Raw genomic sequence first — 27,909 nt, 5'->3', positions numbered from 1 at the left:
CATTTTGTAGTCATAATGAGCTCTCCATCATGCAGCCCTTCAGAGATGTCAGCATTCATAGAGGAACCTTGTTTATGAAAAGCTTGAATTTGAGCTTTTACAGTAAACAGCCAGCAGGAGGCAAAACCACACCACACTGCACACTATATTATATTAAATATTACTATTATTGTACGGTCCTCCTTACAATATAAAGCACCTTGAGGCGACTGTTGTTGTGATTTGGCGCTATATAAATAAAATTGATTTGAATTTAATTGAACTGTATCTCTGAGATGCTGCTCAGCACTGTCTCAGATAAAAGATAAAAGACTAACCAAACACAAAAACTAAAGATGAAGCAGCAAGGAAGCACAATCAGGAAAGAAGCTGTAATCAAATGTCTCATTAAAATCTTTGCTTGTTTTAATATTTTTACATTACTCATTTCTGTTTTTAAACTGATGGACTTTGTCCAATTTTTTCACTCATGTGTTTTTCATACAAAGCACACATTGACTTTTTTGTTGTTTTCATAATTCCCTTTTTAATTGTAATAGTTTTTAAGTAACAGTCACCTCAAGGAACGTTAAATGATGTATGGTAAAGACCCTGCAATCACACAGGTCTCAACATATAGTTATTAAAGTCTTTCAGTATTCAATCCCTGTTTTTATTAATGAAGGTGTTACCTAAATAACAAATCATTTTGCTCCAATATTAAAAATTGTAATATCAATGCAATCACATGGACCACTGAGGTATCAAAGACTCTAAACGTGACAGTAAGCCAACTTTCCAAGGAAGATACTTTTCATACTACCATAACCATAAGCTTTGCTCTTTTGCACATCGACTATTTATTTCAGTGCAAACATAATAACACAGCTGCCAGGAACAGCAAAACATGCAAAGAACAGTGATATAATCATAGTAAACACTGAGATTGATCGTTGATACCACATGCTGACAGAAAAATAGAACATACTCAAAATTAACTGAAACACGGAGTCTTAAAAACAGCAGTAAACATTTCCTACAAGCATGCACTGTAGAGATTTTTATGGGGTACTTGTACAATCAACTTAAATAAAGGATGTGACACCTTGACCCGTATAAAGAATTTCCCAACAGTAACCATGCGCTATCACTGAGTACTGCAGAGGTATGGTTTTGAGTGGTGGAAGTATGTGACCTTTAATATATTTGCAAGTTGCAAGGTAACAAAACCACACAAAGTATCACCACATTTGATACAGTGTAAACAAACAAACTATTATACTGTCACGTTATTACACTGTCACATTAAGACTTACATTTTGATGCTCAGTTTACTCTTGAAATATATTTTTTTGATGAAAACTAACATTTAGTCTCAATAAATGGGTGAAATCTGGATAGTATTGAAGTATTGAAGCCTTTTGATTTTTATTAAACAACTTGCTACAACACCTACAATAAACTTCAGCAGTTTGCCTAGCAACACAGCCATTGTGACTGATGTGGGTAAAATGTACTACTTGTCTTTTGATTACAGTAGCTAATGATCACTTTATGTATTCATGCGTGGCTTTCATAAGGGGGCCTCTTGCCCAGGAAATATCAGCAAGCTTCCACAGGAAGTGGTCTAAAGCAGAATGTCGCAGCAGGTGCTTTCTGCTTTCAGTCAGAAATACAATATCACTCTTTGAAATGTAATTATCTACACATTTCAGTTAAAAATGTAGCATTACTAGCATTCAGTTAAGATCACTGATTTTTGTGCTAAACATATAACTCCCATATAAAGGTAAATATGGCAAACCATTGCTTTAAACAACTGAAACTTGTGGTCTTGTGGTTTCTTTCTGTGATAATGAATAGATTAATATAGCATCGTGCTGCTCACATTGTACGAGATGCTGAGGAAGATGCACGCTGCCAGGTGGCCGCTCCTTTTTACCTTGTGCCTCACGTGTGTGTCTTCAAATGGTAAGTTTTAAAAATATATATATCTATAGATAGATAGATAGAAGTCGGCTAATGAAAAGTTAATGAAAAATTTAATGTATTTAGACAGTGATTTTGTAACATTCCGATTTTACTGATATTGATAGAAAAAGGCATATCACTGAATATATTTTCTAATAAAATAATTTTGTCAATATTAAGGAAACATAAACTGTAAATGATGCGAGAAAGGTTAGTTGAATGCCATATACAGATCACACAAGTTCAGTGAAAAAGTGAAGCACTGTCAGTCTTCATGCACTTTTTTGTGGTCTTCATTTGGTTTTTATCTTCATCTTAATCTGGTCTTCACAGTCAGTATACTTTCAAAAAAGTCTAAACTTGTGTGACATGAATGTACACAATGAGAGTAAGTAAGAATAAGATGTTTCTAATTAAATATAATAATCAAGTGATTTAAATGGTAAATGGACTCATTCTTATGTAGCACTTTGCTACTCTCCTGGAGCACTCAAAGCGTGTTATATGCGCTTTATTTAGGAAGAGTGAAGGTGTGAATTCAGCCTACAGGCGTGCAGTGATTAAAATATTTGTATGATGAACTCCAGCCAGACTGCACAAAAGAGCACAGAGGGGAACCATCTATGCCTCGTTTTTGGTGACAGTGATCTAAATGAATCTGTACTAATTGATGGAGGTGTGAGCTCTGAAGTAGGCAGAGGGAAATTGAAAAACAATCAGATAAATAAAAAGACTGACAAACTGCTTAAAAGACAGAATGATTATTCTCTCAGCAGGATCATGATCCATGGTGTGAGAGCTACCTTTTGATAGAATATTTTCTCACCTAATGTCTCACTTTTCAAATCAATACTGTATACTTTCACGTTTTGGTGTCTAATACAGAGAAATGCATATTCACTCACCGGTCACCTCTTTGGATATATTATTTTTATATTGCGTTGAATCCGGGATTTGCCTTCAGAGCCGCTGTAATGATTTTGTGTCACAGATTCAACTCGTTGCTGTAAGAGTTTCCCAGATATTTCAATCCGTATTGATATGATAGCATCACACAGTTGCTGCAGATTCATCACATCCATGATGTGAATCTCCTGTTCGACCATATCCCAAAAATGCTCTAGAATAAGATCCGGTGACTACTTGACTACAGTGATTCTGTTGGAAGTAGCCATCAAATGATGGTACATAGTGGTCATAAAGGCACACTGTGGACATGGTCAGCAACAATACTCAGGTAGGCATTTATGCCATATTCTGACCCTAGCACCCAAATGTTGTGGCTGATATTAAGATTTATGAAACGTTTTTCCAAATTGCTTTCGGCCAATTTTGGTGACCCTGTGTGACTTTTGGCCTCAGTTTCCCATTCTTAGCTGACAAAGTGGCCCACAGTGGGGTGTGGCCCACAGGAAATGGTTGTGTGGAAAAATCACAATATATCAGCATTTTGTTCTGAAATACTCAGAACAGCTCCTCTGACACCAACAACAATGTCACATTCAAAGTCACTTACATCACCTTTCTACCCTATTTTGATACTCGGTTTGAAAATCAAGAGGTTGTTTTGATTATGTCCGCTTGCCTAAATGCATGAAGTTGCTGTTATGTCACTGGGTGATATTTGCATTAATGAAAGGCTGAATTTTACCTAACGTACTGGTCAGTGTGGGCACATTTCCTTATCAATATTGTTTTGTGCAACTATTTGTGGTCAGCCTAAATTTTTGTGTGTATGCAGAAACTAAATGAGTTGTTGTTGTTGTTTTTTTTTTCATTTCTAGTATCTTTATCCAATATATAACATATGACCCATCAGATAAGAAAAAACCTCCCCGTCATGCACTATATTATTTTTATGTGTTTGTTTATTGTTGTACAAGTATAACATATCTTCTATAATATTCTATAATATTTATAATATAATATTATCTTCTTTAATATTTATAAGCTTTTAGATTTTTTTTTTTGTCGTCAGCTCTCTTCAGCTAATCTTATCGTCATCGTAAACATTGTTCGCTTTTAACTGAACTTTTTATTTTGCTGTGGTAAGAACTATTAAAAAAATGTCTGTTCTCATTCCCTATATAAGCTTTTTTCAAATATCGGTCTTTCAGAGAAGACAGCAAGCACACAAAATTATGATGATAATTGATTTGATGTTACTTTGTTTCACGCTTTGTGGTTTTTGTATCAACAGATCCTTTGCCGCTTCAGTTTTTAACTACTTTTGGTGTAACTGTACATTGGCATAAGATATGGTTACTCTGTTGAAACATTTAAAATTGCTTAAATCATTTTAACATTTTTACTAAAGATCATAAATTTTTACACTAACGTAGTACTACAGGCCAGTTTTAATCAATGTGTAAGGGTTGTATAATATAGTTGTATTTATTGTGATGACTTTTTGGTCATTTGAATATGAAATAACTAAACTTGATTATATTTCATTTTTTCCTTGAAGATGAAAAATCTTGTGAGGATTCAGTTAACTTCTGTGAGAAGATCAGTAAGACCGTTTCACTTGGCTCGTCTGTACTCCTACCATGTAACCTTCGACCAAACAGCTCCAATTGGGTGACATGGAGCCACGCTGCCACAAAGCAGGCAGAGATGGTCCAGCTTTCATCTCAAGGGCATGTTAAGTTCCTGGACCCCAGAAATGGCCGAGTCAAAGTCTTTTCAAATGAGCAAATCGACGGGAACTACTCTATTAGAATTGATGAGCTTGAAATATCTGACCTAGGGTGTTACCGCTGTGGACGGCAGTGTGTTCAAGTCATGGAAAGTCGTAAGTGGAGTTTTATTTTAAGCTATGTTAAATATTCAATACTAAACAGCAGCCTGTAGAGTTTCTTCCTTTCCAGGGTCACAAACCTCAAGACCCATTACACGAGAAGGGACAAATGATTAAGCGACTGTTTCCTGTGACACATATTTTGTAAAACCACAACTTTTCATGCAGGTGCAAGTACCGCCGACATGTGGCCAGTCATTTACATCTGTATTGGTGTGGCTGCACTCCTTCTGATGGTTGTTGTCAGCTTCTACATCTACTGGAAATGCATAGGTGAGAACCTGACATGTCAGACACAAAGCTGAAACTGGGTGGTTTAGTAATACAGTTTGCTTCTGTTTCAGTTTGCAGTAAAAACAAAACACAGGACAGTGCCGAGATTCCCACCATTGCAGGTACAGAGTCTATGCCATACATTCATATCTGTGTTACATCCTTTGTTTGTAATTTTTTTCACTTGTTACCATATTTTACGAACACTAAAAAACTAAAAGGGAATTTAAATTGGGATTACAAAGATATGTATATATAATATATATACTAAAATAACATTGCTGTTTCACTGGAAAAAGGTAACAGACGCAGGCCGGTTTGTTGTTTCCTACATGCAGCTCAGTGTTTAACATGCTAACCTGAAGTAACTACCTGCTGGCTTCATATTTAGCAGACAAAATTTGTAAAAATTTGTCAAGACATGGAATAGCTGTCTTCCCAAAATTCTCTGAATAGACCCTTAATTTGCTCTGACAAATGTGCCACTGCAGATCCCAGTGCTCCACCTATGCCAACAATCAATGTACCAGTGGGTGTACATGTGCGTGTACAACAGGCAGCAGGAGCCTACGGTAATAATCTCGTCTACGGTGAGTTTACTCATCTTTTCTTCCCTCCTTACTTGCTAAAATACAATCAAGTAACTGTCTCCCACCTGAGAAATAATGATGAGTACGTTTTAAACAAATCTTTTTTTGAACAACAGAAAATGATAACCTGCGCCCAGCAAGTGCAGAACCCCCCAGAAATCACTATGACTCACGTGGAGCTGTGCAGTATCTGGACAGCATTCAGCCTCAACAGCCCGGTCACAGCAGTGGTGGGATTTATCCAAACGTGGATCAGTTTCACTTTGAAAGGGTGGAAAGTCAGAGAACCAGACAGAGATTTCATTTAGGTGCTTGGAAAAAAGTCAATTTACTTACTGCATTACTGGTGACTTCTAAATAACAGTGTGAAGTAACTGTCTTCTCTTACCCCATTAGAGCTTTTCAGCAGGTTACGGCAAGCAAGTCTCAGCCGGCATTATTACGGTAATCTTTAATTATATTTACATTTAAATTATTTTATTATTATGAGTTCAGTTCTGTCCGATTTTGATTCATCCGTTTTATTTCACAGTTAACCAACGCGATCTCCGCAAGCAACACGCCACATCAAAGCAGGCGGAGAATCAAAAGAGAGGTAGTTTGAGTTGATGATAAATGAGGAGAATGTCTGACAATAAACACAAAACACAGATTCCTTTATTAACTCACATTTCTTTTCCAGTTGGCCGCGAGAGGAAGAAAAACAAAGACAGTGAGTGTTGACTTCATCTGTGGGCATGTTACTAATCAAATAATACTGTACACTGAACTGCTGTTTCTTCCTTTTCAGATTGTGAATACAATAACCCGATTTACAACACAAGCTCAGACCAGCTCAACCGGCTGTAGAGAATGAAGGACAGAGATTTAAACTCCTTCCACAGTGAGGATTACTGATTTGTTTATTTTATTTCTTTGAAGTGATTCGTGTCTTATTGTATTTGTTTGTAGTATCACTGCACTTACTTCACTCCCTGTACTGTTCTTGTTTCTGAACTGTTGATGTTTGTATGCTCTTTTACTAAAGTTCATCATTTATGGATCTTCACATATAATATATTTGCAATCTAAATGTACACACATTCAGAGATGTGTGTTACTTAAACTTAATAAAAGAACCTGTATGTACTAAATTTGGTTTGACTTTTATCACTGCATGTTAAAGCAGTTCTACGGTGCTTTCACTGTCAGCGCTTGTACCTTCTGTCATAGTCAGTGGCGTGCACAGACATTTTGGGGGGCAAGTGCTCCAGGGGGAAAAAAGGGCACTTTTTGCATATGTGGAAAACCTTTTCTTTGTATAATAAAAAAATCGCACTCTTCGTCACTGTTCTGTCACAATCAGGTCACAACACAGTGCGTAAATGTCTGCGAGCATCGCTGAGTCAGTAACAACCAGTTAGGCTAAAGACTGCATCTTTAGACAGTTGGACGGTGTTCTAACTTTCTCACAGGAGACACCTACTAAAGACAGTCAAAGACATTAATTTCAGTCTTACCAAAGTAGGACAGTAGTTGACGTTAGTTATGGAAAGGCTAATCCACAAAAACGGAGAAACGTCCATAATTCTATTATTCATAATCATGTCAAGGTTTTAGGTTTTTCTGCAGTTCCATCTCTAAAAAGTGTGATGTCTTCCCGTCACTGACTTCAGTTTGAAAACTTTGTATTTATTCACAGATTTCCGTGAGATCATCCTAAAATTTGTAACGAAAAATGGGCTCAAAAGAGCCCTCTGCCTAACGGCATGTAGCCTATAGCATAACGTGATATTTTCAATAGTGTATGCAAAAAGGTCGGAATTGATGGAGAGTGGGGTTGCCTAAATGGTTTAGGTTACATTTTAAATGTGTCGTTTTTTTGTTTATCCATATGGATGGATGGAGGGGGCAAGCTGGCAAAGTTTGTCATGTGCAGTTTCTGACAGGCTACTTCACAACAAAACAATTGCAGGTTGGTCTTAGAGGGCAAACAGAATAATTTCACTCGATTCATGGGTTACCCGACTGGTTGGGAAGGGAAAGAGCTGCCGTGTTGTCCGCCGTGGCTCCCAGTCGCTATAGTTAGCCTACTATGCCTACTCCAAGTAGTCCTATGTCATGCCGCTGCTACACGCCTCACAACAAATGAACTGCAAGCGTGTTCACGTGACACGGTGACAGTGAAAAAGCGACAGGGTTCGGGTGTCTTTGAAGAAGGGGCACAAATCAAGCCATTATTTTCACACCTTTTTAAATCGCGCAGCTTAAAAAAAAAAAAAAAAAAAATCACGTCTTTCAAAAGGGCACTTTTTTTGGACTGAGGGCAAAAGGGCAAGTGCTTCAGCACCACCTCGTCTCTATCTGTGCACGCCAGTGGTCATAGTAACAATGAGATTGCATTGATCTGAATCCCAACTTTTCATTATGTCACCAAGGATTGCTGCATCATTGTGAAAACTATTGCTAACTAAATAAAAGAGTGGCAGATCGTAGTGTTCTTTGCAAACACACACACAATCACACAAATGTTACTGCTGAGTGCCAACCAAATGCCTGATCCTCTAAATCTTCCCAAAAACCGATTCTGTTCATCAGGACGTAGCATTACGCAGCAGTAGAAACACTACTACTCTATGTCTCTCATCCAAGTGACCGGACATGCCCTTTGTTTCAATTTTAACAGCACACTTGTGAAGTTTGATGTAGGTCTCTTATCTGGTTACGGTGCTATTACAATCACAAACTGAAAACTAGGTTTGTGCTAGTTTTTGTCACCAGGACCACATTTTTCCATGATGTCAGCCTGTTAAACTTACAGGCTCAGTGCAAAGACACTTTAGAACATCATATGTCAAATAGCATGCCATTAACATGACACGCTTTAGTACTGAATAAATCCCACTCTTATTTCCATAGGTAACAGAGCTATAATATACAGCCTAACACAGCTGAACAACAACACCTACAGCCACAACTCATCTAAGTTGAAAAACGAATTAATATAGTTGACACCTGGTTAATATACGAGCTCAATTCAATTTTATTCTTATGGCACCAAATCAAAACAACAGTAACCTAAAGCATTTGATTTCAAATGTAAATTATTATTCCCAGATACATACTTCAGTTTGCAGCCATATGCAGTATTAATGCTGCGTACCACACTCATATGCCGGCAGATAGAGAAATGCTTTAAGAGGAGCAGGAGCAAAAACAAAAGAGCAAGAAAAGCATTGTAGAAAACCATGCGTATGAATTCATGAGCAAGTTGGTCTTGGCAAAGCATCATCCACGTGACTTGATGGCAAAAACAAAAGCCAACACATCACAATCTGAGCAACGCAAAACAGTTGATGTGATGAAGCTAGCTGCTGCTTAAAAGAAGAGGGGAATGCCGAAAAAACCGAATGGCAGCTGACCACACCTTCTTTATTTCTGTTAGAGAAACCATAGACAAAACATTTTTACAAAGCCCATGAGAGAATTTCTCTTCCAAACCCAGAAAGCACGTAAGCACTTTCTTAGTTGGGGGGTAATGGATATTCGGTGGCAGCGTCCTTACATGACCCAACACAATGTTATTAAGTAAAGCCAGATCACAAAACCAGCAGGTGATAAATTTCACATAGTTTGTACCAACAGCACAGATCGAATGGGTGATCACACTTGCTCTCAGTTTCACAGATCTGCCTTGGTGTGAAAAAGGTTTTTGCAACCCAACACGGCAGAACTTAGTTTGTGAAATGGTCTCAGCACTTTCTGTAACTTATGATTTAATGTTCCAGTTTGGTTTTGCGGACACCTGACATATATGAGAGGTTCTAAAATTAAGTGAGGTCAAAAATACTTCTAAATATAGCTGCAACTCTTACAGAGCCATGATTGATCAACGGACATCCTCAGCACTTTAGTGGGTGCAACCACCTGAACCAATCTTTAATTTTTGTTTCATGCTTCACATATAAGGATTCTGATGACAAAACTGGGATGAAGATTTCTCCTTAATCAGAAGAAAGTAAAGGCCCAGGAGAAACAGAGACGTGACCATCAGCATCTGTGTTGCTCTTACTTAACGTTCTCATCTCAAGTTGAATTTTATTTCCAACCACAACAACAGTAGTTCCTTCTACTGCTCAAAAGTTAACCTAATTTCACTAGATGCAGATACAACAATAGCAGCCATAACCAGGAAACAAAAGCACTAACCCCAAAATGACAAAAAACAAAACAGGCCCAAAACAGCCAGAGCTCAATAACCCATACAACAACAACTCCCCACAGCACAGCCCTGTTCCTCTGCCTGACCCTAATCTAACTGACCCTCACGCTTAGTTTTCAGGTGCTACTTAAGTTGGGTACTTATGCATTTAAAACCACAAAACTGGTAAAATATAAATGGCAAAAAACTGTTGCATCCTTGAATGTGTCTCCAAGGCAACCCTTCAAACCACTTTTAACATTACACTATCAAGACCTCGCAATGAAGTCAAAAGGGAATTCCCTCTCACACCTAACAGCAATTTTCTACAAACCAAGTACAAGCCTTAGCTCAAAACCAGGAAAAACCCCTGCAGAAGAGAGCTTACTGAGCAAACATGCAGCAGAACAAATCACATTCTGTTCTTCACTACAGCTGCTTCAGTTACCTCAGAACTAGAGCCCAACCGATGATCTGCTAATATATCGGTACCTGCATTTGCAGTGGCTGATAAATGAAATTGTAAGCATTTTATAAAGAAGAGCTGGACAGGCATCCTTCAAACATGAGTGTTAATTTTGTTTTGATGTTTGTCCACCAGAGGGCAACAGGGATCTGTATCTCCACCAACAACATCCAGCTGAACCAAGGAGAGTTGAGCAGAGCACAAACTAGTAATCCATGACTTGTTGTGACAGTAAAAACAAATACATTTTTAACAGCATTGTCATATTAATGATGATAAATAACTACACACAAAAATTATGGAAACCTGTCTATATTTTGTGTGTTTGAAGGAAAAAAGTATTGGCCGGTGTTGATTTTTTTAAAAATCACAAAAAAATTTTATCAGTCAGGCTCGGCTTATAAAATCCTGCCTACTGCTCATCAGTCTCCCAAAGAGCTGGATTGTGCTCTTATCCCAAAACAAATCTGCACAAAAACACACACTATCAGCAAACAATGACTGATCAACTATTGCAGTTATAGAAGTTAACTTATTCCATCCTTCGTCTAGTCTACAGTGCATTTGTCACAGACTCTAACACAAGAGAAGATGGTAACTTAGACAATAAAATTCATTCACAAAAACATAATGACATGAAGAAAACCAATGTTTGTCAGTACGTTAGTAGTACAGTAGTATATGCACGAATGAGTATATGCACGCAGAGTGTGCAATGTGTAACAAAGACAACAACAAAAAATCCAAGATATCTGCTACAGCAGATGAGTTTTAGTGTTGGTGTTACAATCAGAAAGAGAGATGAAGGGAGTCTACAGGAAAGGTGGAGCTGTGATATACCAGCTCACTGGGCCAAGGTGTACCTCATGCTCATGCATGATCATCCAGTAAGCTCAGAAAACACCAAAATAGAGTCACAGAGTGCCAAGTAGTCCTAACTACTCTAAATGTTTCTTATGTAGTGTCAATAGAATACACCGTCTTTTGGATCAAGATATCACTGGAGGAAGATGGAAATGCAAGTATTAACATTCGCATTACCTCCTCATCTTTGTAAGACTTGTCTTTAATTATGCTCTTTAACTGAAATGCTAAATTTAACAACGATTATGCAATGTATTTTTTATATTCATGTTAAAATCATTTTTGTGCACCCTTTCTGTCAGTGGTGTTTCCATCTACAGAAGTAAATGTAATGAAAACTCTTATGACAAAAAAAAAAAGACATAAGTTGCACATGTAAACACTTTAAAAATCCATTTATTGGATTTAGACTGTCATATAATATGTGATATATTGACATCAACGTTCAACATTCTGCTAGAGGCATCTTTTAAAAAAAAAAAAAAAAAGAAAAAAAAAAGGTCCCATGATGAAGTTTACAGGGACATCAGCGCCATCTTTCTGCAGCTCATTTACAATGAAGTGTTTCTGGTGTCACTCAATTTCCATCAGTGTCACTGGCTGATTAAGTACCTGAACTGTTTTGACTATTCAGTGTGCACTGTTTTAGTATTTGCAGCCTATGAAGAGATGTCCATTACTGGACACCTAATACTGGATTTTATGACAAACAACAGTAATAAAATGTCTGTAGGAAATTTTAATATATTAGATCTCAATGACATTTAAAAACAGTAATAGTACTAAAGTAAGTCATCTTAATTCCCAACATTTATTCCAGGATCAAAGAGAGAATGCAGTCACTGGACGCTAATCTCAAAACATAAATAATAACTTTTTATGTAAGAAACCTTACAATCTTTGGTGAATTAAGCAGTTTTTTTATTATTATTATTATTATTATTATTATTATTATTATTATTAATAATAATAATAATAAGCATTGGGTGCATATAAGTAATGCAATAAGTCAATAACACTGACATGCCTCAACAATTTAGGCTTCTGTTCTGGCCATTTATGACACCACCAGTGAAATGAAGAGCCTGAACTCCCAAATCATTGAGAAATTTATTTACAAAAAATCAAAATACAACTGCAGGTAAAGAAAATATCCATTTCCTGCAATACCATTTAAAATCAATTAACTGAGAAACTTGTACATATAATACAAAGATTAAGAAGCAAAACAAACATGGAAAAAGAATAATGAACTGTTAAAAACAAAGTCCCGATGAACTATTTGTGGGTGAACGGATGTGGGGGGCTTGACCAGTCATCAGACTTTCATCCTTCGCATCATCTGTAAGTTTGAAAGAAAAGAAAAAGACAAAGATTAAACCAAAACTCAGGAAAATGCATTTCAGCAACACTGCTACAAAACAAGATTTAATAACATCTGAATACAATAAAATGTTGTTGCACATGTCAGAAATAAAAACCACACCCTGTGCTGTTGTCCTTTCATAAACCACTGCAGTGTCAGATGTTTACCTTGCGAGCGCTGGCTGTCAATCCAGGAGACTTTGCAGATCTGCTGGCAGCTTGGGGAGATTTCCTCGATCCTTTCGTTACCACCTGAGGTGATTTAAAGTTTCCAGTTCTCCCGGCTTGTCTCACACCACCACGTGAACTCCCTGATGGCATTTTTTCCTGGTGTTTGCGTGCGCTTGTCTGAGCAGGCGACTTCTTCAAGCTGTTGCCTGGGGATTTACGTGCAGAGCTGCGCAGCTTGTTCAGATGTTTCTTCAGGTAGTTATTGCTTTTAGGGGTGTTTTCGATGGTAAACATCATCGACTGCCTCCGCTCAGCCTGAGAGTAATGCAAGTGAAACTTAGCAAAGCGCTCAAATACAAAGTCTTGTCACAATTTTGTGTGAGCTAAAATTACACTCACTGGGCTGAGGGCAGCACGAAGAGTAGAGCTCGAAGGACCACTGCTCACGCTCCTGTTTTTCGGGGTGAGTGGACGAGGGAAGCAGCTGGCTTTCATCTTTTTCTTCAGGTTGAGATAAAAAGCAAACATAAAGTTACATTTTAAACAGTTTTCTACTTATTTTGGATGACTATTCAATAACTATACAATATACTATCCACCAGTAATAGTATACCACAGTTTCCTGTTCATGGTACTGTTCAACCAACCTCAGGTGAAGTTTGGTGTAGGGACAATGTGGATGAAGGCTGCTTTGTCCCTTTTGGGCTCCTCAGCTGATAGGAGCTGGCGGTCCTTGAGGGTAGCTGGCCTGGCATCAAGGACAGACGGTCGGAGCGAGTGCCGGCAGCAGCACCCACCTGCCCCAACATGAGTGACTGTCGATGTGAGATGAGGGAATCCCGCAGCTGGCTTGGAACCATGGATGCTCGGCGGATTGTGTCTGACGGGTCACCTGTACGCAGCTCTTCATCTGTAAAAACCAATGGACCGCTCCTTCCAGTCTAGAAGAAGAAAGAAGAAAGAATTTAGTGCATTCAGTATACAGACGTTTAATTAGGAACAAATGGTAAATGGTCTGCATTTGTATAGCGCTTTACTCAGTCCCTAAGGACCCCAAAGCGCTTTACACTACATTCAGTCATTCACCCATTCACACACACACACACACACATTCACACACTGGCGATGGCAAGCTACGTTGTAGCTACAGCTGCCCTGGGACGCACTGACAGAGGCGAGGCTGCCAGACACTGGCGCCACCGGGCCCTGGATGCAGCCATTTGGATGCAGCCATGCAGCCAGGAGGCAGCCTGGGATCGAACCACAGACCCTCTGATTAGTGGCTGACCTGCTCTGCCACCTGAGCTACAGCCACCCAACACACTATTTGAGAAATTTGGCATCCAAGTTCTTTTCTTATCACCTCAGACTCAACAGGGTAGCTGCTTTTTAGGTGAGGCAGACAGGCCTTGTTCCTGGACTGGAGCTCCGCAATCCTCAGCCAGTCTTCAGGTCCACCATCAGGCTCGTTTTCTGCTCCAACGCAGAAGGTACTGGTGGCTGAAAAGAAACAGATGAAGCAAAACAGTTACACATACACACAAATCTCAGGTTTTACAGTTGTTACTATGAACGTGCAGCTCCAATTTCAGCTTCCACCAAAAACAGTGATTCCCAAAGTGTGGGCCAGCGTCCCCTTATGGGCCACAAAGGTACTGCAGGTGGGCCACATCAGTAACAGAAATTTAGCTTGAAATCACTCACAAATACAAGTTACATACTTATATAAATTTAGTTATATAAAAAGTGAATTATAACTAGTAAAGGGAGGTGGTTAGTTGAAATAATTTTAATTAAATAATCTTTACAATTGTAATAACTGCAATTATATTTCTTCCATAATCAAGCAGCCTGAGTTGCTCCAACTATACATTAATTGAATAATGTTATAATTGCATTATGAATAATGCTGTTTCTCTCTGAAGGCTTATTAGAATTACGATTTAAAACTTAAATGAAGTTCCATCACGATTCTGCAACTCTTTCCTTTCAGGAGGGAAAACTGATCCTTTTACTCACGCTGTACATGGATGGTGCTCCGTCTGTACCCTGGAAGCCCAATGAGTTGGTCGCTGGCAGAGCTGGTCCTTCTGGCGGGAGTGTCAAACAGCTCCATAGACACGGGCCGGGCAGAGTTTGCATTAGCAAGGTTTGGCTGGGAGCGAGCTGAAGCCAGGCTGTAGAAGGTCTCATCAGCTTCACCGCAGCCCGGGGTCTTCTACAGATCAGAAATCAACAGTCACAACTACAGTAATACTCGGATGGAAGTTTTGGGATATTTAGAAGGGGAAACATTGGACCACTTAAATGTATTGTTAAGGTGCTGCGGTGAATTATTATGTGCTGTCAACAAGCAAGTGATGTACACAAAGATCTATTAGTCAACTAATCTTTTAGTATGATAGTTAAAACTTGAGACAGTGATTCCTTGTTAGAGAAAGGCATCATCAGATAAATTTTAGAAACTGGTTAAATGAAACAATAACAATAATACTAGTAAACCTTCATCAGCATAGTGACTAAATTACATAAATAGTGAAGTTGAAAAACCTGTAATTTAAAAAAAAATACAGAGAATATTAAAAATGAACCAATTTTAAAAAAAAAAAAAATACAGAGAATATTAAAAATGAACCAATTTAAAAAAAAATACAGAGAATATTAAAAATGAACCAATTTAAAAAAAAATACAGAGAATATTAAAAATGAACCAATTTTATCAGTGTGTATTATTGTGAACATGCAGTAAGCGTGTGTGAGTTTCCTCCACCTTGGTCATAGTGATGTTTATAACCTGTGTGGTTCTGCGGCGTTTGACTGACGAAGTTGGATTTTTTTGGGTTGAATCCATAATTTCCTCTGCACCGGTCCTGAGAAAGAAAAGGAATTTGAAAATGAAAGATTTTGAAAGCAATTAAATCAGTATTGTTTCTAATACATGAAATACAATTTAGACACAATTATCTGTACAATTGTGTCCTATTCAGTTTTATACATTAAAATTACATTTAAGAACAAATGTTAAAGGGTCTGAATAATAAATTATTTTACTACAGTAACCAGGAAATAAAGTACTCACTCCTTAAAGGAGTAAAGAGTTTCAAAGTGTTTCGTAATCGCACAATATTAGGGGACAAGATATAATCACTGCTAATTCTTAAATCTCGTCTTGATAATAAAACACGTCTTGGTAAGATCACAACCAATCTAGAGCTAAAAATGTGTAAGGAGTATGACCACAAAAGCACCTCTTGACTTGTCTGGTGTTTATAGGAGTAAAGTACAAAGTTTCCAGTGACTCGGCCTTTAGACCCCGGCGTTTGGCTGCCAAGCGTTCTGAACTGCGAACAAGTGGTGTGCTGGATTCATCGGGCGCTGAGAATTTTCTGAAAAAGTTTGTTTTTAAAAAAGAAAGAAAACAGTGTGCATTAATCACTACCCCCATTAAATCTTTCCAAATCCAATATAACACTTTCACCTTCCACACAGTGAGTGTCTGCATGTATACAGTTGTTTTTGTGAGAACTACCACAAAGGTGATATTCAGAATTTTGGCAGGTGTTTGTGTGTCTAGTGGGACATATTGTGTTTTGTCAGTACTACAGTAGTCATGAAACATCACAGGTGTGTCGTTGGGATTGAAATGAAGTTTGAGGATGTGTGTAGGAACACAGAGTGGAGGCATGTCAGAATTTATGGGCCACAGCCCCTGAAACATTGATATCAATTTGTCATCCCATTTGGATTGTTTTCCATTTGTAATGCATTACTGCATCATCGTGTGAGTCATGTAATGCATTTTAGTCCAAGAACACACTGACTTCAGCTGGAGCCATCCTGTACAAGGTGGGCTTCAGTTATCTGTTACTCAAGTCACAGCTTTTAAAAGATTTTGCATCTCCACTTCTTTAGAACACCAATCTTTTAACTTTGTTCTGTGCGTTTAATTTATTTTCCCGTCTGTTTGGTGAACAAGTCCTATAAAAAGATTCTGAGAAACCTTAACCCAACACTTACCTTGTGGAGTTTAGAGAGTCTTCCATACTGCTCTGGTCCAGGCTATCTGAGCTCATAGCTCTCCTCACCTGTGCTCTAGTGCAAACCCCCGAGGTTGAGTAAGGCACCTCAAAGAAACACGAGCTTGTTGCACTGCCTCCATTGGCATGAATCTTATTCTGTACTCTTAAATTCTGGTCAGCACAGGCAAGCTGAAAGTAAAGAAATTGTGACAGAACAGGTTAAAATGCTAAAAAAATAAAAATAAAAAAATAAATTCAGGTGTGGTTTTAATTTCTTCTATGTTTCTGCTTATTGTGTTCAATCGTCATGCTTTAAACTGCAATACTAACCTGTGCCTCCAAGCTGGCCACCCTGTGTGAAAGTGTCTTCTCATTGGCTTGAGCCTTGTCCAAATCAAGCTGAAGTACTTTCTTTTCCATTATCATAGTGTGCATTTCACGCTCTTTAGCTTCAAGAGAAAGCTTGAGAGCATCCACTTCTTCTTGGCTTTTCTGGAGAAGCTGCTTCTTGCTGTTGTAATGATTTGCAGCCTTCTCCATCTGTGGTATTCAAAACACGTATCTTAATTTTCTAGTCCAGATCATTTATCTCACACACAAAAAAAATTCTCATGAACAAAACAATTATATTAAGAGATAAGCAGAAATAAAAATGATTACATTCTCAAACAAATCCAAACAGATGTTCAGTCACAAGCAGTAAAATATATTTTGTAACAGTTTCTGGTCACACCAACCTGAGCCTTGTAGTGTTCAGCAGCCTCTGATTTAGTGGCAAGCTGTTCCTGCAGATCTCTCTTGATTAGCTCAATTTCTTCTGCTTTATCTTGCTCTTTCAGCAATTTCTCATTCTCCATTTTCAGTATTTCCAGCTCTTGCTGCAGTACAGACTCAAGCTTCCGTGAGGCTACATTCTCCCTCTTTAGGGCCAGGTTGGCTTGGAGAAGTCTTTCCTTCTCAAAAACTATGGCTTCATGATCTTTTTCTGCCTGGAGTATTCTAACCAAAAGCACCTGTTTTTCTTGGACAAGAGTCTCCTTCTCTTTGAGTGTGGTAACCTGCATCTCCTGCACAGTCTCTTTCAACCTGATGTTAGTAACTTGTGTTGCTTCATGTTGTGTCAACTCTGCAGCTGCGGATGCAAGCTGTTGCTGAAGGAGGTTTATTTGCTGAGCAGACTCTTGCTGAGTTTCAACTAATTTCTGCTCTTTGGCCAGAAGCCTTTCCACCTCCTCCTTCAAATCCTGGATCTCATTTTGGAGAACATAGGTCTGTTTGGAGCTCTCCTGTTTTATCTCAGCCACAAGTTTCTCACTGGCTTCAGCTTCAGCTTTTGTTTTTTGTATCACGTTAGCTTGAGCAGTGACCTCCTCTCTGAGTGTGTTTATACTTTGGTCTTTATCAGCTCCAAGTGTCTTGACAACGGACAACTCTGCCTGAAGGACTTTAACCTTCTCCTCTGCCTTTGTGAGAGACTCTCTCGTGTCACATACTTGGTTTTTCAGAGTTTCGATCTCTTGTTCTAGCATGTCAGAGTGGATTGAGCCCTCTTTTCTAAGTGTGACCAGTTGTTCTTCTTTGGCCTCGACCTGCTCTCTCAGCCGCTTTACCTCATCTTCTGAGGTCATCATCATGTTTTGTAGAGAGTCCTTTTCCTGAGAAAACTCAAATTCCTTCTGTTTCAGCAGGTTTTCTTTAACCTGAGCCTGCTCTGTTGCAGTCTTCAGTGATTCATTCAAACACTGCACTTGACCCTGAAGACTTTGGATCTCATTCTGTAGAGCCTCTGACTCCATGTAGTTGTTGGTCTTCATCTCATCTACCTCAGCCTCTTTAGTCTGGATTTCCTGCTTCAGTCGATTCACTTCTGCTTCAAGAACTGAAATTTGCTTCCTAAGCTCTTCAATCTGCAAAGTGCTTTCCTCTTGCTGTTTGGCCATTACAGCTTCTCTGGCTTGAGCGTGGTCCTTGGCCATCTCAAGAGAATGGGTCATGCTCTTTATTTGGTTGTTCAGATCATCAAGCTCTTGCTGCAACAATTCAGAGCGTGTAGAGGCCTCAGTCTCTAGCAGAGCCATCTGTTCCTCTTTTGCCTGGACCTCATTTTTCATTCGCTTCATCTCTTCCTCAGAGGCAAACAGTTGTCGCTGCAACAGCTCTTTCTGGACGACGCTCTCCTGCTCCTGTTTTTCAAGTGCAACTAGCTGCTTTTGAAACTTGTCCTCTGCCTTTGTGAGAGACTCTCTCATAGTATTCACGTCGGACTTTAGAGTTTCGATCTCTTGTTCTAGCATGTCAGAGTGGATTGAGCCCTCTTTTCTAAGTGTGACCAGTTGTTCTTCTTTGGCCTCGACCTGCTCTCTCAGCCGCTTTACCTCATCTTCTGAGGTCATCACCATATTTTGTAGAGAGTCCTTTTCCTGAGAAAACTCAAATTCCTTCTGTTTCAGCAGATTTTCTTTAAGCTGAGCCTGCTCTGTTGCAGTCTTCAGTGATTCATTCAAAAACTGCACTTGACCCTGAAGACTTTGGATCTCATTCTGTAGAGCCTCTGACTCCATGTTGTTGTTGGTCTTCATCTCATCTACCTCAGCCTCTTTAGTCTGGATTTCCTGCTTCATTCTATTTACTTCTGCCTCAAGAACTGAAATGTGTTTCCTAAGCTCTTCACTCTGCAAAGTGCTTTCCTCTTGCTGTTTGGCCATTACTGCTTCTCTGGCTTGAACCTGGTCCTTGGCCATCTCAAGAGAATGGGTCATGCTTTTTATTTGGTTGTTCAGATCATCAAGCTCTTGCTGCAACAATTCAGAGCATGTAGAGGCCTCAGTCTCTAGCAGAGCCATCTGTTCCTCTTTTGCCTGGACCTCATTTTTCATTCGCTTCATCTCTTCCTCAGAGGCAAACAGTTGTCGCTGCAACAGCTCTTTCTGGACGACGCTCTCCTGCTCCTGTTTTTCAAGTGCAACTAGCTGCTTTTGAAACTCGTCCTCTGCCTTTGTGAGAGACTCTCTCATAGTATTCACGTTGGATTTTAGAGTTTCGATCTCTTGTTCTAGCATGTCAGAGTGGATTGAGCCCTCTTTTCTAAGTGTGACCAGTTGTTCTTCTTTGGCCTCGACCTGCTCCCTCAGCCGCTTTACCTCATCTTCTGAGGTCATCACCATATTTTGTAGAGAGTCCTTTTCCTGAGAAAACTCAAATTCCTTCTGTTTCAGCAGGTTTTCTTTAACCTGAGCCTGCTCTGTTGCAGTCTTCAGTGATTCATTCAAACACTGCACTTGACCCTGAAGACTTTGGATCTCATTCTGTAGAGCCTCTGACTCCATGTAGTTGTTGGTCTTCATCTCATCTACCTCAGCCTCTTTAGTCTGGATTTCCTGCTTCATTCTATTTACTTCTGCCTCAAGAACTGAAATGTGTTTCCCAAGCTCTTCACTCTGCAAAGTGCTTTCCTCTTGCTGTTTGGCCATTACAGCTTCTCTGGCTTGAGCGTGGTCCTTGGCCATCTCAAGAGAATGGGTCATGCTCTTTATTTGGTTGTTCAGATCATCAAGCTCTTGCTGCAACAATTCAGAGCGTGTAGAGGCCTCAGTCTCTAGCAGAGCCATCTGTTCCTCTTTTGCCTGGACCTCATTTTTCATTCGCTTCATCTCTTCCTCAGAGGCAAACAGTTGTCGCTGCAACAGCTCTTTCTGGACGACGCTCTCCTGCTCCTGTTTTTCAAGCACAACTAGCTGCTCTTGAAACTTCTCCTCTGCCTTTGTGAGAGACTCTCTCGTGTCACATACTTGGTTTTTCAGAGTTTCGATCTCTTGTTCTAGCATGTCAGAGTGGATTGAGCCCTCTTTTCTAAGTGTGACCAGTTGTTCTTCTTTGGCCTCGACCTGCTCTCTCAGCCGCTTTACCTCATCTTCTGAGGTCATCACCATATTTTGTAGAGAGTCCTTTTCCTGAGAAAACTCAAATTCCTTCTGTTTCAGCAGGTTTTCTTTAACCTGAGCCTGCTCTGTTGCAGTCTTCAGTGATTCATTCAAACACTGCACTTGACCCTGAAGACTTTGGATCTCATTCTGTAGAGCCTCTGACTCCATGTAGTTGTTGGTCTTCATCTCATCTACCTCAGCCTCTTTAGTCTGGATTTCCTGCTTCAGTCGATTCACTTCTGCTTCAAGAACTGAAATTTGCTTCCTAAGCTCTTCAATCTGCAAAGTGCTTTCCTCTTGCTGTTTGGCCATTACAGCTTCTCTGGCTTGAGCGTGGTCCTTGGCCATCTCAAGAGAATGGGTCATGCTCTTTATTTGGTTGTTCAGATCATCAAGCTCTTGCTGCAACAATTCAGAGCATGTAGAGGCCTCAGTCTCTAGCCGAGCCATCTGTTCTTCCTTAGCATGAATATCTGCATTTAGCCTCTTGATTTCTTCTCGAGATGCTGTCTTCTGCTTCTCGAGTGCTTCCATATGTTCAGCACTTTGTTGTTGAAGTAGCTCTATTTGTTGGACATTCTCTTGTGTGGTTTTATCTAGTAAGTCTTGCTTCATGTGAATTTCCTGCTCCGCCTGTTTGAGAGATGAACTAAGGTCTTCCACTTGAGCTGTTAAGATCTGGATTTTGTCACTGAGAGTTTCTTGCACATTAGACTTCTCAAGAAGTAACTTGGCAAGCTCTTCTTCTTTGGCTTGAATTTCATCTTTGTTTTTGTTAGTTTCATCTGTAAGAATGTCAACTTCATCTTTGAGACTGTTAATTTGTTGCTCTTTAACAGCCAACAGAGAAGTAGCAGCAGTTAACTTTGTCTCAAGATCGTTCACCTTTTCTTCAGTCTGATGAAGAAGATCTTCCTTTGCTTGCTTAATTTCCTGTAGTTTTTTAATTTCTTGTTCACAAGCAGCAATATGCTGTTGTAGCCTGTCTGTCTGCTCATTTTTTTGCTCCTCAACCTGCTCAAGCTGAAGCTTAAGGACTCTGATCTCTTCTTGAAGAACTCCCCTCTGCTCATGTATCTCCTTAATTTCTAGGTGGCACTCCTCCAGTTGCTGAGTTTTAGCATGAATCTCCAGCTCAGCCTTTTTCAGGGAGAAATGTGTAGTCTCTAGCTCATTCTTCAAACCCCTGATTTCAGTCTCCAACATTTCTCTCTGGCAATTTAAGAAGAACCAACAATTATAATCAGTGAAGTAGAAAATAAAATTTCCAAACTTAAACTGAAAATAGGGCTGCTCAATTAATCGAATTTTAATCACGATTACAATCTGGGCTTTCAACGATCATTAAAAATGACTGAGCCGATTATTAGCCCCTCCCTCGTGCTTTACTCTCGCGTTGCTCCGTGTGGCAAATCGAGCGCACCTCTCTGCATTTCGAACACGTGTCAGAGCAGCGGTCCACAACCTTTTTTGCGCCACGGACCGGTTTATGCCCGGCAATATTTTCATGGACCGGCCTTTAAGGTGTCGCGTATAAATACAACAAAATAAAACTAGTACCAGTACCGAAAAAAAGAAAATTTATTCATACCACACGTGAAAAGACCAAGGAAAACCGAGTAAATGATAAAAATGATAACAAAATAACGCTGAAAACCGATAAAAACCCTGAAAACTATACATTTCACACCTGAGCCTCAACTCTCGCGGCCCGGTACCAAACGACTCGGACCGGTACCGGTTCGGGGACCGCTGATTAAGAGGACCCGAGGGATGCTCGGAAAGCTCAGCAGAAGTTATTTGGAGAGGAGAGTGACTGCTGTTGGTTGAAAAGAGAGGTAAAAAACTTCAGTGGTGTGGAAACATTATGGATTGGCGGAGTCAGACGTGGATCAAGTAGACACGGTGTGTAAACTTTGCTACAGTGTCGTAGCTGCACCACAGAGCAACACTGCAAAGTTCACTAAACATAGATGTTTACATTTTTCATTTATTTTTTATATTGCAAACATTTGCACTGTTATCAGTATTTGCACACTATTTTATATTATTTTTTGACAATCTTTAAAGTCATTATTCAACACATTGTTATTGTTAAATAAATATCGTCAAATAATCGAGATCTCAATTTCAGTGAAAATAATCGTGATTATCATTTTTGCCATAATCGAGCAGCCCTAACTGAAAATAAACAATTCAAGATGTTTATCGCTTACCATAATATTTTATACATTTTTTATATTTTATATATTTTCAATTAAGTTTGCTTTTAAAATTGTTAGCTTTTACATATAATTACCTCTACTATGGGTCCCATATTTTCCCCAACTTCATCCTTACTGGCCTTGCTTATTTCATCCTCCAAACAGGAAATCTTTCCTTGAAGGATTTGAATTTGTTCTGTAAGGAGTTCCTGAGAAATGAGAAAGGGAGCAGCTTACAGTAAATTAATTTGTATAAAACCCAACATTTAATGAGATCAATGGAGAAATAAGATTACTTACAGTCAACACAAAACTAATATAACTACTCTTCTTTATTTATAATAAAATAGGCAGACATGAGCATTTAAATGTGCTTTTCTTCTGAGTCTTCAACAGACATGATGTTTCCTATTCATTGTCCTTTTTGCATTCAGATTTCTCTGAATGACACAGGAATGCATGTTAAACAATATCTCTTGTGAATCTATACCTTTTGAGCAGTTGCTTGGTTGAGCTCAGACTGTAGATTGTTTCTTTTGTTTCTCCACTCCTCCTGAGCGGACGCTTGACTTTCCGTCAGTCTACCAACTTCTGTCTCAAAGGCGGCAAGCTGTGAGCACACAGCTCTCACCTGAGAAAATTTTTAAAAAATAAAAAGGTTTTTCAAATCCATGTTTTGATCTCAAAACTGACACAAAAAACTCCTCAATACTTTAAAAGGTTTCTACTAGTGAAACACTCTCCAGAAACATGAAATGCACATGACCTTTACTGAATCCTGTCATGAGTGAGAATTCACTATCACAGATTTGCCTCAAAAGGTTTGGAAGCCGTAACAGCAGACACGTTCATTAGATCTTTAGTGTAAATAAGGGACCCTCAAGAAAAAAACAAAACAAACAACAACTTAAAAAAAAAAAAAAAAAACAACAGAATATTTTGCATGTTATTACCTGAGAAGAAAGCACACCGTTTTCATCTGCAAGCTCATCCACTTTGCGCTCCATGAGTGAAGTGTTTGTCTTGAGGTCTTTATTTTGCTTCAGCATCTCATTAAGACGCTTTTGTAAGCTGGAAAATAAATAAATAAATAAAAAATTTACTTTAAAACACTTCTGTACAAAGGTCTTGAAGTACAGACTATTAGTCTGTTGTACAGAATTTAGTCTGTTGTTAGGGGGTTGCTAGGCAACATGATGACAAAATATTGTGTAACTTTTGTGGATAGAAATTAGATGTTATGGTTGTGATATTAAAATGATGATTTTATAGGTAGGGATGGGAATCGAAACCCGGTTCTTGTTGAGAACCAGTTCCCACTGTTTCAATTAACTGGAAGCCTAGGCTGTGAATCTCTTAAGATCTCACTGTTGGGTTTGTAAGGCCATGTTACTCCTAAATTTCTATCTTGTTCAAAGAGAAGATATAAAACAAAGTTATAAGCTAATCGACCTGTGTGTTCTTCTTTTTTAAAAACAAGAATCGATAAAGAATCAAGTTGTTAAACAGAATCGAAAAAGGAATCGGAATCGTGAAAATCTCATCAATTCCCATCCCTAGTTATAGGTTCATAAATCACTGTTCTTGGGTACTTACTCATCGTTCTTGATCTCAAGCTCATTAATTTGTTCTTTGGTAACATGCTCCTGATCACCTTGTTCTTCCTTTAGTTTATCCAGGCGGTACTGCAACTGGTTAATGCGAGACTCTGGGAAAGAGAGAGAAAGAAAACCAAAGCACGAAGCAAAGTCTATTGAAAACATGACAAGTATAAAAAGCTTAAATGAAAATGCAGACAATCTTAGACAAATATGAGTGGTGCTTTAACAAGAATTTTGCCATTTCTCAAGTCTAACAAAATGCAAACCATACATTCAACAGATAGTACCTCTTTGTTCAATGAGCGCAATCTTGCTGGCCAGCTCCCTCTCCAAACTATCTCGGTAGTCTCGCTCCTTGATCATCTGTCGCTGCATTTTCCTCAGCTGAAATTTCGGTGTGTTCATTACATCCTCCAGAGGAGAACTGCTGTGTGAATTAAGCAGATCAGAAAGGTAAAGATTTTCAACGAAATGATGACAACCTGTGGATTTTCATCATGTATATTATAAGATAATGTAATACAAGGAAGATTGGATTAACATAACCCATAAAACTGAATAAAAATGAATATTGCAACATAACCTGAAAATATTTAAGTCATATCTGGTACCTGACTGAAGAAGAAGCCACAGTTTCTATGTCCACAAATTTAATTCTACTGGTTCGGTGGAAGAAAGGAGACTCATCACCCAAGAAGGAAGAGATGCTTGACATGTTGGTACCAGAGGTGGCTGCTGATTGCTCAAATATTTCTTGAGAGAAAGTCAAATCTGAGACAAAGATTGCACAATAGAGTCAAGCCAGTTAGTCAGTTTGTTTTGATAAAAACTTCTTATTACAGTCTACCTCGGAGGGGAAAAACAAAAGTGACATATTTGTGACTTACGTTTTCCTCTCAGATGAGCGTCAAGTTCCTCGCTCAAATAAACACAACCCTCACTCTCCATCACAAAGGAACTAGTTAGGTGTGCTAGTTCCCGCTAGCAGAGTGGGAATAAATAAATACACACAGAATTAAAATAATAGCACCAAGCAACTCATGAGAAATGAGATGAGATGTATAAGTGTGACCACAATACACCAACAGCTCCCAGCTTACCTCCACATCGCAGTCCAACATGTTCAGAGTGCAGTGGTCATTCATCATATCATGGTATACAAGCAACAAAAGCACCTAGTGATGTTGCAATAAAAAAGTATGATAAGTGTTTTCTTTGGGCCTTTGAAAAGAAAAATGAAAAACAAAGAGGAAGTTTTTTACCTTTGAAATTTCAGCTGTTAGGCTGATGCCATCTCTAATGTGGTCCCAACGCAGAGAAGAGCTCTTGCTTGCATTAAATCTACAGTCCCCTAAACAACAAAACACACACATGCTCAGGTCAGTAATATATTTATCTCCCATTATAATAAAAATGGTACCAGTGAGGAAGTTTTACAGTGAGGCTCAGGAAGAAAAGCCAATGATCTTTAAACATGAAGGTCAGTTGCTCACATACTGAAGCGTCCTTGTGCAAGACACTAAACCCCAAACTAACACTTATCCACTAGAGTTAATGTGTGTTATATGAATGAGTGAATTTGGCTTGTAGGCTAAAACACGCCCTGTAACAGTAGAAAAGTGTTAAATAAGTAGTAGTCCATCTACCAGGACACAATCTGGATCCCACCCAGGAATGCAGGGTGTGTCCAAAGGTGCAAAATATCTGTTATTTAAGGGAGAGAAAACAATGTGTTTAAAGTAAGGATGAGCTCTAAGTTCCTACATTAACACTTTCTGAAATACAAAGCGGTTTAAGCCCAATCAGACCATGAAATCCCCTTTGATCATATGTACTTCAGTCATTGGTTTGGAACAACATAAGCCTCAATAAGCTAAAGTGCTGTGATTCACCAGCTGGAACCTTTATTACATATAGCTTGTATTAATATCACACTCGTACAAAAAGACACTCTTTTAAGAAGTCTCTCCAGAAAGAAACTCACTTTCTAGAAACTCTGCAATGACTCTGAACCGATCCTCAGTTGCATCATTTAGACAGGGGATGGGCTGCTTTTTCCTAAAATGACAAAGAAAAAGAAGAAAAATATAATAAAATAAAGGTTTACTGCAAGGAAGTAGGAGCTCTATATTTTCCAAAAAGCACACAACCAACACGTTTAACACCCTGTCAGTCGCTGACACTCCCTGTTTACACAGGCTAAACATTACACCGCATTGCCAGCATACTTACAGCATATAAACAAGACTAAGTAAGATCACTCCGTCCTGCAAGTCATCGATGGTCAGCTCTGAGTCACAGAGTTTTAAACTGTTCACCTATAAAATTATAGTTTGGAGAGAGAAAAAACAAAACAAAAAAGGGTGATTAAAACTTTAAACATTAGTGCAATCATTTCACCGTAATGTCCACTAACGTAACTCAACTTACCCAGGAAAGTAAAGACTTTACAGCCAAGTTCATCTCCATCTTGGCTGACCCTTTATTCAAAAAAGGGATTTGCACTCAGGAAACTATAAAACAAAAAGCTATGTTAAATACTTGCAAGCTATCCAATTAGCACCGATTAACATTGTTGCACAACATTTTTTAACTACTACTACTACTTAACAAGTACCTGACAATAATATCTACAGTATGTTTCAGCAAAGTTATTTTGACCATAATGTTTTAAAACACCAGCTGCCGACCTACTGTTGCGCCGAAATAGAGCTGCCAAAGGGTTCAGTAACGTCTATTAAGTCGAACGGTAGTAAAACTCGTGACTCACCTTAAAGGTTAGCAATTCTTGCGACTTGTACAGCAGTAGTCTATAATGTAGCTTATTAGTGTCTGAAGATACGCCTGCCTGTCTACAGAACATAGAGTTACTGGTAGAAAATAAACAGTCCCATGTGAACTACCACCAAATTCAAAAAGAGACGAAGGAAATTGAACCAGCCAATCCGTTTACATGTATACGCGCATCTGAAAAATAGGCAAAGTTGATTGGTTTACAAAGCGGAAGTTGTGCTCGATCATGTCCGGGCAACACAGGCACTGCGGAAAAGTTAAATAAATAAATTACATCCTATCTCATTTTTAAGCACTTTATATTGACCTCCATGCCAACTGACATGAGTTACGGAAAACGGCGAAGGAGAATTTGTAAGGGCGTAAGAGAACCGCGGCGTTCGTTCGGCGTCTCATGTTGATGACGTTTGCCAAGGTGAAACTACAATCTTCCGAGGAAGGACTACAAGCGCAGCTGTCAAAACGAAATGATGACTTTTGTTTTGGGTCACTATTGTTTAAACGTGGAAAACCCAGTGAAACATAGATCCTTACAATGGATGGAATAGAAAATAAATATATACACTCAGTGGACACTTTATTGGGTACACTTTGCTAGTTCTGGGTGGAACTACAGAAATACTTAAATGCTACCTGGCAGAAATTTAATTAGATACTGGAGTACTGGCCCAACTTTTATGTTTTGAATTAATTACATTCTCCATTTTGTA

General features: G+C 38.9%; 2 protein-coding genes across 5 annotated transcripts; one reads left to right on the top strand and one right to left on the bottom strand.

Annotated features, from left to right (window-relative positions):
- Positions 1-1,784: 1,784 nt before the first annotated feature.
- LOC120719443 lies at positions 1,785-6,814 on the top strand. Its single transcript, XM_040008600.1, has 10 exons — positions 1,785-1,950; positions 4,418-4,744; positions 4,919-5,023; positions 5,095-5,145; positions 5,515-5,613; positions 5,730-5,921; positions 6,010-6,057; positions 6,146-6,208; positions 6,296-6,325; positions 6,404-6,814. The coding sequence occupies exons 1-10, from the start codon at positions 1,878-1,880 to the stop codon at positions 6,460-6,462; spliced, it is 1,047 nt and encodes a 348-aa protein (XP_039864534.1). The 5' UTR covers positions 1,785-1,877; the 3' UTR covers positions 6,463-6,814.
- Positions 6,815-12,216: 5,402 nt separating this feature from the next.
- On the bottom strand, positions 12,217-27,534 carry numa1 (nuclear mitotic apparatus protein 1). 4 transcript variants are annotated; one of them, XM_040008591.1, is made up of 24 exons: positions 27,177-27,534; positions 26,837-26,919; positions 26,639-26,724; positions 26,391-26,464; positions 25,669-25,757; positions 25,507-25,581; positions 25,294-25,387; positions 25,018-25,177; positions 24,694-24,833; positions 24,402-24,513; positions 23,759-23,876; positions 23,296-23,436; positions 22,901-23,014; positions 17,416-21,813; positions 17,009-17,218; positions 16,677-16,867; positions 15,908-16,045; positions 15,454-15,529; positions 14,679-14,874; positions 14,023-14,159; positions 13,307-13,600; positions 13,059-13,160; positions 12,657-12,974; positions 12,217-12,465 (listed from the first exon to the last, which is right to left on the bottom strand). In XM_040008591.1, the coding sequence occupies exons 2-24, from the start codon at positions 26,873-26,875 to the stop codon at positions 12,442-12,444; spliced, it is 7,326 nt and encodes a 2,441-aa protein (XP_039864525.1). In that variant the 5' UTR covers positions 26,876-26,919; positions 27,177-27,534; the 3' UTR covers positions 12,217-12,441. The 4 variants fall into 4 exon arrangements, with proteins under 4 accessions (XP_039864525.1, XP_039864523.1, XP_039864522.1 ...); XM_040008589.1 differs by having other exon boundaries at positions 14,679-14,877; positions 15,430-15,529; positions 24,694-24,830; XM_040008588.1 differs by having other exon boundaries at positions 14,679-14,877; positions 15,430-15,529; positions 27,177-27,533.
- Positions 27,535-27,909: the final 375 nt, after the last annotated feature.

Source organism: Simochromis diagramma, unplaced genomic scaffold (assembly GCF_900408965.1).
Source record: "Simochromis diagramma unplaced genomic scaffold, fSimDia1.1 OVJJ01000344.1, whole genome shotgun sequence".
NCBI classification, from domain to species: domain Eukaryota; kingdom Metazoa; phylum Chordata; class Actinopteri; order Cichliformes; family Cichlidae; genus Simochromis; species Simochromis diagramma.
This window is presented reverse-complemented; position numbering and strand designations above follow the sequence as displayed.

Excerpts from the sequence above, each read along its gene's own strand:
- numa1 (XM_040008588.1), bottom strand. The coding sequence starts at position 26,875 with ATGGAGATGAACTTGGCTGTAAAGTCTTTACTTTCCTGG. Across the intron at positions 25,758-26,390 it reads CATTGCAGAGTTTCTAGAAA|GGGACTGTAGATTTAATGCA; the intron begins GTGAGTTTCTTT and ends TTTGTTGTTTAG. Across the intron at positions 12,975-13,058 it reads TTCGTGCTGCCCTCAGCCCA|GCTGAGCGGAGGCAGTCGAT; the intron begins GTGAGTGTAATT and ends CATTACTCTCAG.
- LOC120719443 (XM_040008600.1), top strand. The coding sequence starts at position 1,878 with ATGCTGAGGAAGATGCACGCTGCCAGGTGGCCGCTCCTTTTTACCTTG. Across the intron at positions 6,058-6,145 it reads TCTCAGCCGGCATTATTACG|TTAACCAACGCGATCTCCGC; the intron begins GTAATCTTTAAT and ends TTTATTTCACAG. Across the intron at positions 6,209-6,295 it reads GGCGGAGAATCAAAAGAGAG|TTGGCCGCGAGAGGAAGAAA; the intron begins GTAGTTTGAGTT and ends TTTCTTTTCCAG.